Source organism: Squalius cephalus (genome assembly GCF_949319135.1).
Source record: "Squalius cephalus genome assembly, chromosome: 7".
NCBI lineage: Eukaryota > Metazoa > Chordata > Actinopteri > Cypriniformes > Leuciscidae > Squalius > Squalius cephalus.
The window spans coordinates 23,305,560-23,318,641 of record NC_137128.1 but is presented as its reverse complement, the minus strand read 5'-3'; the positions used below and the strand labels follow the sequence as shown (position 1 = coordinate 23,318,641).

The 13,082-nt window shown below is 35.6% G+C and overlaps 1 protein-coding gene across 2 annotated transcripts; it reads left to right on the top strand.

The window, feature by feature from the left end:
• Positions 1 to 2,958: 2,958 nt before the first annotated feature.
• Positions 2,959 to 12,059, top strand: LOC307161158 (serotransferrin-1-like). 2 transcript variants are annotated; one of them, XM_079875723.1, is made up of 17 exons: positions 2,959 to 3,071; positions 3,158 to 3,309; positions 3,404 to 3,506; positions 4,797 to 4,979; positions 7,652 to 7,784; positions 7,870 to 7,925; positions 8,012 to 8,172; positions 8,339 to 8,486; positions 9,762 to 9,910; positions 10,009 to 10,105; positions 10,215 to 10,235; positions 10,359 to 10,520; positions 10,624 to 10,774; positions 10,879 to 10,946; positions 11,039 to 11,226; positions 11,456 to 11,618; positions 11,750 to 12,059. In XM_079875723.1, exons 1-17 carry the CDS (start codon positions 3,035 to 3,037, stop codon positions 11,779 to 11,781), a joined length of 2,004 nt encoding a protein of 667 aa, XP_079731849.1. In that variant the 5' UTR covers positions 2,959 to 3,034; the 3' UTR covers positions 11,782 to 12,059. The 2 variants fall into 2 exon arrangements, with proteins under 2 accessions (XP_079731849.1, XP_079731850.1); XM_079875724.1 differs by having other exon boundaries at positions 3,004 to 3,071; positions 11,456 to 11,609.
• The last annotated feature ends 1,023 nt before the right edge of the window (positions 12,060 to 13,082 follow it).

Sequence of the window (13,082 nt, the reverse complement as noted above, 5' to 3'; positions counted from 1 at the left end):
CACACACTACAACATAGACTAAGACACTGGTGCAATAAATTCAAAACAACATTTCCAAAACTGGTAAGTTATGTTGCTTGTGGTTCCCCCCATCACAAACCTTTGATGATGATGAATGATGATGAACACAAAAGACACAACCAGTGGATACATTGGCACATTTTTATTCATACACAGAAAACACACACACACAAAAATATATATTTTTTCCTGTTTTACTCTTTTTTTTACTCTTTTTTTTTTTACTCTCTCCTCTAATTTTTTATTTTTTTTATATTTACTTACAGTAAGATGTGTGTGACCAACATATGACAGTAAAAGAGCACACACAAACCATATTCTAATATGGAATTCGAATTGTATTGGAATGGTAAAGAGTGTTGGGACGTAACAGGGGGGCCTCCACTCAAGGATACAATATGATGGATACGTCTAAGAATGTTCCACATATGGTTGAAATACCATCATTTGCCTAGAAAGATAACATTCTGGGAGTCAACACTATAAAGGAGAAAGGATGCCCTCCCTTCACTGTCACACTCTGCAGCCACACTGTGTGACTGTACGACTGCTGGCCTTTTCTTGCAAGAAAATAAACCTCATCAAAGACTATTGGAAATGTTTGTCTTTTATTCAGTGATAGAATTTTGTTTGCCACCACACCTCCCTGAAGGTTCTCGAGGCGACAGTAAAGCGACTCAAATTTGGCCTTACTCGTAGCCGAGCCTCCCTCATAGTCATACCACTGATAAAGACATGGGCAACTAGAGTGGCTTGAATTTCATCTGAGACTGCTTGTCTTCTTGTCCTTGCCCTTCCTCCTCTTCATTCTTATCCCTCTTCCTTCATGTCTTTCTGGATCCATTGTTCCAAAACGCAATAAACTGATTTGGGCCCTTTTATATATCTATTGAAGGTTCTGATTGATGTGTGTTAAATTTTGACTCTTAGTGTTTCCACCTGGGTAATTGTGTGCTAACTGAGCTGAAGCTGTGCTGACTTGAGTGAAAAATTTTGAATGCTAGTGCTTTCTAAATGACAACATGGTCTAAGCAATGAGAAATGAAGGGATTTGTGTGTAGAGTTTTGCAGTGACAGTTCAACACATCTGACTCATGTGTCAAAACAGGGAATAGTGTTTATAGTTTAGTGAAATGGGTGTGCTTTTTGATAAATGGCGTTATGGTTTTGAAATTTTAGTTCAAAAGCCTGGTTATAGTGTTTAAGCAATCGAGAAAAACTGTAAAAGTATTGAAAAAATTGTCATAGCGACTGTAAAAAACTGTAAAAAAAAAAAAAAAAAAAAAAATTAAAACATGGAAAAATGTTTGTTTTGTTTTGTTTTGTTGTGTGTGTGTTGTACTGTGTAGTACATGAATGAATAAAAATGTGCCAATGTATCCATTGTCTTTTGTGTTCATCATGTGAAAAGGTTTGTGAGGGGGGGAACCACAAGCAACTTACCAGTTTTGGAAATGTTGTTTTGAATTTATTATAGCTGTTGAGTGGTCTGATGAGGGTTGCAAGTTTCCATTTGCTGCATTTTGGCTGCTTCATATTAGAGAAAGTAAAACGTGAAGTGTGTTTTGAATTTATTGCACCAGTGTGTTAGACTATGTTGTAGTGTGTGTGATTTTGAGGGCTTGTGTGTCCTGTCTGAGGGCAAAGTTTGGTTTTTCAGCAAGAGTGAATGGTTTTGAGTGTAGAGCTTCATTTTGACCTGAAAATAGGATGTTTGGGGAATTGGGTGAGACGTTATGGATTTGTGTTTACAGTTTTGAGAATACGAGGCATAGTTTCAAGAAATGTGTTTAAGCAATCGAGAAAAACTGTAATAATACTGCTTTTATAAACAAATGTTTTCTTTTTCTTTGGGATAGAAGACTGACACTAAAAAGAGTCAATGTTGATAGTGCAAATGACATGCCAAAATAATGCATTTAATTGTAGTCATTGTTGTATGTCAAATTGTAGTCAACATGCTTTTATTGTATTTCGCAATAACTATAACTGGCACAGTTTTTTTTTTTTTTTTTTTTTTTCAGTCCCATTCTCTCTCTGGAAAGCCCAGCGTTGCGCAATGCCAGTGACACACTGGTGTGATTTCTGTGATTTAGTAGCAATGTTTAATCTGGACGGCATCACTCTTCAGACATACCCCAAAAAAAGGCTTTTTGGTTTATTTGCTGAACTTCTATCAGTTTGTACTTTACACACTTTTGCATTGAGTAATATTTGCAATGTACAAAAGTCAAATACAAACCAATCAACTGATTTCTAAGCACACACATGCAACAGTCTCTGAACAGAGACAATGTTTACTCTGGGCAAATGTCTTTACAAATGGTGATATCCACCATAAGATGAGTTAATCATGTCAAGGAGCATGTAAGGAATGTGAATCTAGACTGTGTTTGGATAAATCAACACACACTTTTATGCTGATGCATACAGCAGTAATGGAGACCGGTGTTAGTTGTCACAGGGACTTTACATTAACTATAAGTTTTGAGTTAAAAGTCCAGTTGCATAAATGTGGTTTTGCACTCAAAACTACAAACTACAATTTCAATATCATATTTTTGTTGTGAATGTTAAACTAAAAACAATAAAATCACACTAACACACTATATTGCATATATAATGAAGGTAGATTTTAACGTATGTCATGTTTTAATGTGATTTTCTAGGTGAATGTACAATATAATTGTACCGTTCTACTATTCATTTATTTATATAAAAGAGAAAGCTAATGTTAATTTGTTTTAAATTGTTAATAAATGTTCAACATTAACATTAGCTGCACCAGGGAATTTCCATGAAAAAAGAAAAAGAAAATGGCCACTTTGCAAATGTGTACTGGCTCACTGCCTGCACAAGCAGATATTGAGAAATGAGCAAACGATGATGATGATGATGATGATGGTGATGTCTTGTGTTTGCCTGACCCAACCCACTAGTGCTTCCAGACCTCCTATAAAAAGCATGTTCTCTCCTGTCTCCTCCTACCAGAAATCCCTGGTGACGGCCTAATATGAACATCTTGCTCATCTCATTGCTGGGCTGCCTTGGTAATTCTCATCTTTGATATTGTTGTTATTTTCATCTTCAGTTCTTATTTAATCATTGTGTTTATCACTGATTGTTTTCTTTGCAGTTGTGGCACTGCCCTCAGCCAGTGCTCAGAAAGTCAAATGGTGTGTGACAACACAGAAAGAGCTGGATAAATGCAAATACTTTGCAAGCAAATCAGCAGATCTTGAGTGTGTTCTCCAGCCTTCTATAACTGACTGCATAAAGAGCATCGAGGTAATAAAACGTATTATTTTACCTCACTCACCCTTGGGGGTTTTGTTCAGTCTAAACTATAGCATTTTCATTAAATTGAATATATAATTCACAGAAAGGTGAGGTAGATGCTGTAACTGCTGATGGAAAACATGTTTACTTCGGTGGACTCAAACCTTATGAACTCCGTCCTATCATTGCAGAGAAATCTACAATAGGTAAATATTGTAATTTATTGTGGTGTTGATGAAGAGAATATATATATACACACACACACAAATGTTTTTTTTTATTTTTCATGAAATAATTATTATAATTCATAATTCATGGAGTTCAATTTCGAACATCTTCATTTATCATCATAACCTATAGACTAACTGAGTATTATATTTCAATCTAAATACAAGGTTTATGGCTAATTGACAATCAATTGAATAAAAAATATAAGTAAAATGATGTAGCCTATTGTGTAATTCAGATGGATCATTAACAATGAGCAATGCATTTGTTACAGTATTTATTAATTTTTGTTAACGTTAATTTACACTTTAAAGCCTGACATATGAAACAATAGTCAGAATTTTTTTTTTAAATGCAAGAGTTTATAGAATTATAGACAAAATATTAAAAAAATCAAAAAAATCTTCTTGCATATGTGTTTTTTGTTGAGCATCATATTTGATACATAAGGAGAATATGGAGCTCATACCTGAGGAGGAAAAAAGTGCAGTAGCTGATGTTAATAGGCAAGAAGAAATTCTGATAGCTTTTAAAGTTAATCAGTGAGATCTTTATAACAGTATAGCTTTAAAATACACACACACACACACACACACACACACACACACACACACACACACACACACACAAAACAATCAATCAGACAATAGAATGTAGTAGATTGTGTTCAACAGGTTTTTCAGCAGTTTTGATCATGTTGATTATTTAAATACCTTAGAAATTTGCGTATTTGCATATTTGTTTTTCAAATATGATTCAGTTGGCTTTATAGAGGTAATAAAATACAATTCATTGTTAGTTCATGTTTGCTCAGGTCCATTAAATAATATGAACAGACACAACTTTTAAATGTAATAATGCATTAGTAAATGTGGAAACAAATATTAACTAAGATTAATAAATGCTTTAGACATATTTTTAATTGTTAATTCATGTTAACTAATATAGTTAATGTTAACAAATGGAATCTTATTGTAAAGTGTTACCAATATTTGATTTAGTATTTCACATTAATGACACTTCTTCAAATAAATAATAATGACACAATGATGTTCATGGTTTTCATTTGTGCTTTAACAACTATGTTGGCAAATGTTTCCATTGTTTCCTTTACAGTAATAATAAATTGACTGATGCATCATCCTATCATCCTGATTCCTGTATATGCTGAAATCCTTTCTAAATATGTTTCAATTTAGCAGTGAGTGGTTTCTGTCAGATGTGTTTTTGAGTCTGTTCCCCTCCTCTCTGCTTCACTTCTTCTCTAGAGCCCTGTTATGCTGTAGCTGTGGTAAAGCGTGGCACTGACTTCAGTATCAAAGATCTCAAGGGAAAGACTTCCTGCCACAGTTGTTATCAACGGTCTGGAGGCTGGGATATACATATTGGAAGTCTGGTTAGAGACAGGATAATTGACTGGGATGGTTCTGATGACATGCCTCTTGAGAGGGGTAAGTTTGGCTCTATTTGGAGATCATATGTGTATTATTATTATATGGCTCTGTAAGGCCCGCTATATTGGTCCAATTGCCGGTTCGCCAATACACGGGGAAGGTATCACGTGTTACTGTCCTTTTCTCATGCAAAGTATTGGTTGGTTAAATGCAATACATTAATCATGTATTCTCTCGTTATTTCATCTGACTCCATAAATGAAAGGTTTAATCTGTGCCTCACTAAAAGTGAGCGAATGTTTGACTATTCCTTTTAACCATTAAATGAACACTGTCAAAATCAGTTAGAATAATCCCATGTAACAATTTAATATTTCAGATATCAGAGATCAATTCCACAATCAATTCAAATATCTAGAACATGATTATACATTGGTTACACCAAAGAATCTTACCCAGCTTGTACCTGAGATAGAGAGAGAGAAAGGGAAAGAAAGAGAAAGAGGGAGAGAGGGAGAGAGAGAGAGGGAGAGAGAGACAGAGACCCTATTCCATTCGTGTCCAGCAAAGAAGCGACCAGATAGAGCAAGCACACCTTCCTTTATACTGTTTGCCCAGGTGATATGGGGGATGGGGAAAACCACCCTCAAATGGCTTAACCAGTTTTCTCTAAACTTCTATAAACCTTATTTCCTTTTATTTGATCTATCTGGATATGAGATATCTCTACCACTCACTTTGAGACATTTCAAATGACACCAAAAGCATAAAAGTCAATGATAAACATTCACATTAAACCATGTTCTTGTGTGAGTTCTTTGTTTCTGAGAGGAAGAAGGCTGTATGGGGGAGGTCGAATGCTAATTAGCCAGCAGGGCCATTTTGTCCCATAGACCAGTATTTTCAGTCTTACAGCTCTCTGAAATACTGTCATTTAGTGGCCTGGTATTTCCTGATATTGACCGTTGTCCATGGCAACGCTGTATATCAGTCCACTCTTCCATGCAACTGAAACCAGCAGCACTTACTATATGTGTCTCTCGTATCACAAAACTGCCGCAATCTTGAGTCTCATGTATCTATTGTTCTAACAATAGAGGGCTTCATTATGCTGTAATATTGGTGCAGTGTTCGTCTTGTTGCTAGACCAATTGTTTTGTACATGGACTATTTTTTTCTCAGAGACAGCTTTTAAAATAATAAATAAAATGATAAAATAATAAAAAACTCAAATCATTATTTTATAATTTATTTTAGGTATTTATTTATTTGGCGAGTAGTCATATGATAAGCTGGGATAATAATGCTAAAAATAAAATATAAACATTAGTTGAAAAACTTAAACTTAAAAAGCTTAAACAAAAAATGGAAATGTTGCCTTGGCAACTAATTGAAATAAAAAAAAAGTTGAAGTACTAAAATACTAACGAAAAGTGAAATAAAATTTAATTACAGTTTTTCTGAATTGCTAAAACACATTTCTTGAAACCATCACTCACTTTCTCAAAACCTTAAACACAAAACCAAATCTTCAAACCACATTCAGAGAACATCTGACTCTTCTGGCAAAATCAAAACCATTTTACCTGTGCTCAAAATCAAACAATGCTCTCAGATCATACACGAGTCAATATTATGAACACTATAGATCATTCATTAGACACTACATCAAAAACCGGAGAACACAGAATCCAAAGCATGCAGTTTACAGAAAAAAAAGTATATTGTAACTAAGTAAACAAATTTTGCAATTACGTAAAAAAGTTTAGTAATGACAACAGTAGTAAGGTGAATAAATTGTATACTGTATGCACTACAAGCATAGTATTGTAATGAATATTGAATAGTATTGAATGTCTGTATATTCAGCACTTGCATACTGTGAAAATACAGTGACCCAACTGTAAAAGCCAAAAAGGTTACAGTAAAAAGCTCTAATGAAAAGCATGTTACAGTACACTAAGGTCAGTGAGAGAGATTGATTCTGCTTCAGCATCATGTCTTCATGTTGGTCCGGCCGGAGGAGTTTCTCCACATCTCAGACAATGTCATCTCAGGCAAAGGGAAAAACCCTAAAGCCAGATCCAGCCTTGACAACACTGTCCACACCTTGCTCTTCCTCGTCCTCGTACTGCTTGTTCACCTCCTCTTACTCATCCTCTTCCTCCTCTCCCTCTTATATTGTTTCCACCCATTGTAGGTATCAACATTGGTTGCGGTTGCAAACTTCAGTGCAACATTTTGAGTAAATTTTGGGACTCTGAACTGAATTGTATTATGTACAGTTGGTTTGATCACATCATTAGAAAAGTGTGAACAATTTTGAGTTGTTGTGTGTAAACGATGACAACTGTGTTGTAGTTGTGTTTAACTTTTGCCTGCCTGTGTTTAGCGTGAAACAAAAGTGCATCACAGTGCAAAATGTGTTTTAGTGAGTGAGAATGTGTTTTAGTGAGTGAGAATGCGTTTAGAGTTTTGAAAAAAGAGTGTGTGAGATTTGCAAACAGTGTTTAACTACCTGAACTTGTTTAATGTTTTACAGAAAAAGTGATTTATTCGACGAATTGGTTTAGACTATTGAGAATTTGGTTCAGAGAATGGGGTTTAGTGTGTTTTAGCAGAAAACACTGTTTTTTTTTTTCCAGATGTAAATGTGATTTTTTGGTTATGTGAATTGTTTTGTAATTCATGTATAACTGAATAATGGGGCACTTTTTTGTGTTCTCCAGCCGTGTCACAGTTCTTCTTGCGCAGTTGTGTTCCTGGAATAAAGGCCGGATACCCAAACCTGTGCTCAGCTTGCCAGGGTGACTGCAGCTGCTCACCGAGTGAACATTGCCATGGAGATTCAGGAGCCCTTCAGTATGAGCCTTCCACACTAATACACTCATATTTCCATTGTCTTCTCTCTGTATAAACAACAATATAACTCATGCATTCTTTCCAGGTGCATGAAAATGGGTAATGTGGACGTTGCCTTTATTTGCCATGGTGGAATCCCAGGTGAGTGATATATTTTGCCAAAATCTAAAATATTATCCAATGTCACCAAACAATTAGAGATAATCTGTCTAATCTGAATTATTCAGAAAATCAGAGACAGGACTACCATCTGTTGTGCATGGACGGCACTAGGAAAGATGTTGAGCAGTACAAGGACTGTCACCTCGGCAAAGAGCCTCGCCGTGCTGTCATCGCCCACAAGGATGCTGATTCACAGCGCATTTATAAAGCCATTACACAGGTTCCGGTATGTCATTGCAACAGATGCTGCATCAATAACTTTTAATTTCACCATACTACATTATTACTAAAGAAAGACTGACATTGTTTTAAGAAAGCAAGAAATATTGATCTAAATCTAGATATCTCATCCTGTAATTCAGGAGACAATGAAAGCCTCTTGTGTTCATCAGGTTTCAGATCTTTTCTCTTCTGATGCTTTTGGGGGTAAAGACCTGATATTCTCAGACTCTGCATCTGGCCTGGAGGAGCTCCCAAAGAGCACAGACTCCTTCCTCTACCTGAAAAAAGATTATTATGAGGCCATGCATGCCCTTAGAGGTGACACAATTATACCAAAAATACATGTGAATGTATACAGTGTGCCTAAAAAAAAGTATTGGGACAATGAAGCCACACATAAACATGCATTAAACAAAATTTATTTAATTATTTTTAGCATTCATTAAAGGGAAAAAAATTGTCATCAATTACTTACCCTCATGTTGTTTTAAACCCGCAAGACTTTTGTTCATCTTCGGAACACAAATGAAGGTGTTTGTAATGAAATCTGAGAGATTTCTGTCCGTCCATTGACAGCTAGCTTTGACACTTCAAAAAGTTCATAAAAAGATCGACAAACTAATCCATGTGATTTTTTTCTGAAGAGACACGATCGCTTTATAAGATGAACAGATTGAATTTAGGCTTTTATTCACATATAGACATTGATCAGCGAACATAAACAAGCTCAAATGTACTTGCTTGACGTGAGAATGAACCTCATTGGTTCTTGCTGAAGCTCAAATGTGCTGCGTAACACATGAGAATGAACCTCATTGGTTCTCACACGTCAAGCGAACATGCTTGAGCTTCCGTTTATCACAACTGATGTGTGAGTTGATTAATGTTTATATGAATAAAAGCTTAAATTAAATCTGTTCATCATATAAAGTGATTGTGTCCCTTCAGAAAATTTGGACTGAACAGCTTGATTCATATTGACTAGTTTCACGATCTCTTTATGAACTATTTGAATCGTCAAAGTGGTAGTTGCGTAGGCTGTCAATGGAGGGACAGAAATCTCTCAGATTTCATTAAAATATCTAAATTTATGTTTCAAAGATGAACTAAAGTCTTACGGATTTCGAACGACATGAGAGTGAGTAAATGATGACAAAATTTTCATTTTGGGGTGAACTAACCCTTTAAATGCTAAAAATATATTTTATTTAGGATTTTTGGTTACACTTATTTTAAAGTGTCTTTGTTACACTGTAATTAAACATTTAAGTACTTATTATAGGGTTAGGATTATGGTTTGGGGTTAGTTGCATGTAATTATGCATAATTATTACTATAGTAACTATATGTAATTATATAACAATGACACTGTAAAATAAAGTGTTACCACATTTTTTGTGTGAACTTTGTGTACTATCTGCACACACACTAAATAATGAGTTCTGAGAAATGCTCTAGCATCATGTGTTTGCAGATGCCCCATTTTAAGGCTGACTTAGGTGTCAAGCACTTTTGGGGCCTTGAGTTTGTAGTTCTTGACATTTACTTGAAAAGCATGATTGTATATTGTATATATGTATAATTTCTCATCAGTTGGGAGCCCACCAGCACCGGCTCTGGACCGTAAAATTCAATGGTGTACTATTAGCCACGCAGAGCAACAGAAGTGTGACGGTTTACAGATTCCTCGTTTGGTGTGCAGAAGGGCAGAATCTGTGGAAGAGTGCATCCAGAAAGTCATGGTATTGTTGGGTCACATGGATGAGTGCTGAGGTTGATGTCAATCATCTTTACTTGCTGTCCACCTGTAGGTTAATATTCTGTTTTATTTTCACTAAAGCGCGGAGAAGCAGATGCCTTTGCAGTTGATGGTGGCCAGGTATATATTGCTGGAAAGTGCGGTCTAGTTCCAGCCATGGTTGAGCAGTATATTCAAGGTAAGAATGAACACTACCTCATATTTCATGAATCAATTCATAAGAAATCTATTAGTCAGAATTTACATGTTTGATGAAATCTAAAATGTTATTCTCTCCTTCCTTGCAGAAAACTGTCCCGATAAAGGAGGCAAGTATTACATACTTCCACTTTTGTGAAGTTCTAGTCTGCATTTTCTCATCAGTTGTCTGACAACAGTTTTCTATACTTGATCTGATAATCCTGCAATGAACATTTCTGTGATGTGCATAGAGGCCTCAAGTTACCATGTTGTGGCGGTTGTGCGTAAGGACTCGGGTGTGACGTGGAGTAACCTGAAAGGGAGAAAGTCCTGCCACACTGGCCTGAACCGCAATGCTGGTTGGAAAGTCCCAGATTCAGTCATATGTGGCAGAACACCTGGCTGTACCCTATGTGAGTATCACTGAGTGTGTATTCTCAGCTGGTTTTCTATTGATTCTTTCAGAATTAGTTCATGTAATTGCATAAAATAACGTATTTTGTCTTCATTTCTCAGACACATTCTTCAGTAAAGGCTGCGCTCCTGGTGCCAATGCTACATCAAACATGTGTGAACTGTGTAAAGGAAGTGGAAAGGCAGTTGGAGATAAGGACAAGTGCAAAGCCTCTTCTGCAGAGATCTATTATGGCTATGATGGGGCTTTCAGGTAATGGACCATAGACTAGAATGGAAAGGGAAATATGTTTTTTAGATCTGTATGCTGACTCCAATCCATAATCTAAATACACCATAATCTCACTCCTCTTGTAGGTGTCTTGCAGAAAAAGCTGGTGATGTTGCTTTCATCAAGCACACTATTGTTGGGGATTACACAGATGGTTAGTGTGGTTTACGTCGATTAATAAAGCTTCACACTTTTCATAGTGTCACATTTTTAAATATGGATTTTTCCTTCTCTATATCTACTTAGGTAAAGGGCCAGAATGGGCTAAGCAACTGAAGTCAGATGAATTTGAACTGATCTGCCCTGGAAAAAATGACAAAACATTCAAATACTCTGAATTTGTTGAATGTAACCTTGCCAGTGTGCCGGCTCATGCTGTGGTCACTCGGGAAGATGTACGCAATGATGTGGTGTCCATTCTGGAGGCGGCTCAAGTGAGTTCATTGCAGTTCTGTGTAGATTTTCCTCTGGATCTCATTTTTCCTCTTTCACAGATTCTGCATTTTATTTCGTGATGTTGAAACTAGCACAGGTAGGAGATGTCATGTAAAGCTCCGGTCCTGTTCAGGTTTTATCTACTTATATTTAAAGCAGCATCTTTTGTGTTACTAGACCTGTTTTGAAATGTTGTCTTATCGTTAAACTCTCTCCCCCATGTTTTAGACATCTTCAAACAGCCTGTTCAAGTCAGTGGGTGAAAGAAACCTCCTTTTCTCTGATTCCACTAAATGCCTTCAAAAATCTACTAAAACTCTGGAGGAATTCTTGACTAAACCGTACATGGACATGATTGAAAAGACCTACGAGACTGGCCAGGGTGCACCAGGTATAGAATGTGTCTATGATTTCCTACAATGATTTTGTTAAAAATGTGAAGATTTTATAGCTGTGTCTTGTTGCTTTTGACTTATGAAATGATGCCCACTTAGTTATTTATTCTAATGTTTTTCTTCACAGATCTGGTGAAGGCGTGCACTCTGGATAGTTGAGTTCCTAAAAGAAATACACATCAACTTCAGGCCATATGAGCTTTGTCTGACATGTTTCCCCAACTAAGAATCTACATCTCTGAATCACTCTATTTCTCCTTATAAGTTACCAGTATGAGAGAAACATGATGTTCATATGTTGCAGTAGTGTCATTATAAATGATCAAACAACAAAAGGGTAGCATTGCTGGTAAATCTCACACTCAAGAACAGAGATTGATGTGATTGGGTTTCTGTTTTATTACAACAGGGGTTGAAATAAAAAAAATTAAAAACAATTATACGAGTATGTTTCATAATTATAGTCAGGCAAAGTTCTAAGATACATCAGTATAACCAATATAGAAAAAAAAAAAAAAAACTTTTGTCTGCACCCTCTGGATGGATGGATGGACTGAAAGATGTGTAGCAAATTAGCTCAAAGAGGAAATATTAATAATTAATCATAACTTGTGAATAATGATTAATATTTGTATTAGTTCATCTGATTAACTTGATGAAGCTAAATTAATATTTCAATCAATTAATCAGTTCGTCCAGCAAACACTCTTGATTATTAATTAATTGGTAATGCTTTACAAAAACAGTACATGAATAATCATGTACTAATACCTGAATTAATAGTTACTTCAGCATGAACTCATGATTAGTGAAAACATGAACTAATCATGAACCAATGAAGAGCGATCCTTTAATTCATGCATGAATAACGGCAGCCTTAACTACATGTTATAACATGTTTGATAGTTACTGCATTACACATAATCTAAACAATATTGACATCTGCAGCTTTGTCATAAACATTACTGAAAGGCACTGGATTAGTTTGTCATTATTTTAACTGATCCCCATCAAACAGAAAATAATTTATCTTAAAAGGTCTTACAGTTTTTTTCAGTCGCTAACAAGCGTTTGTCCAGCCAGTTGTCACATTTTCAAAACTCTAAACACAATTAGCACAGCATCAGTCTTTTGTGGCCATACCATTCACAAATTTCTTGTCGGTTTCACACAATATGCAGTCAGTGAACACATTTCCATAATGCTTACATTTTCTTAACAGACAAGCTATACCTCCCAACAAAATTATGGATTGTTTTTGTAGTATTTACAAATGTTAACACACAACATCCCACAATAGCAAAAACAATATTCCAAACCTTAGATACAGTATGGACTGCATTTATTTACATGTATTTACCATTTACATGAAACTTTTACCATTTTTGTAAACTTCATGATTTTAGCAAAATGTGATTTTTGATTGCTAGCAAAATGTGTTGCTTTTGAACAATGTCATG

Excerpts from the sequence above, each read along its gene's own strand:
- LOC307161158 (XM_079875723.1), top strand. The coding sequence starts at position 3,035 with ATGAACATCTTGCTCATCTCATTGCTGGGCTGCCTTG. Across the intron at positions 11,227-11,455 it reads CCATTCTGGAGGCGGCTCAA|ACATCTTCAAACAGCCTGTT; the intron begins GTGAGTTCATTG and ends CCCATGTTTTAG. Across the intron at positions 11,619-11,749 it reads GACTGGCCAGGGTGCACCAG|ATCTGGTGAAGGCGTGCACT; the intron begins GTATAGAATGTG and ends TTTTCTTCACAG.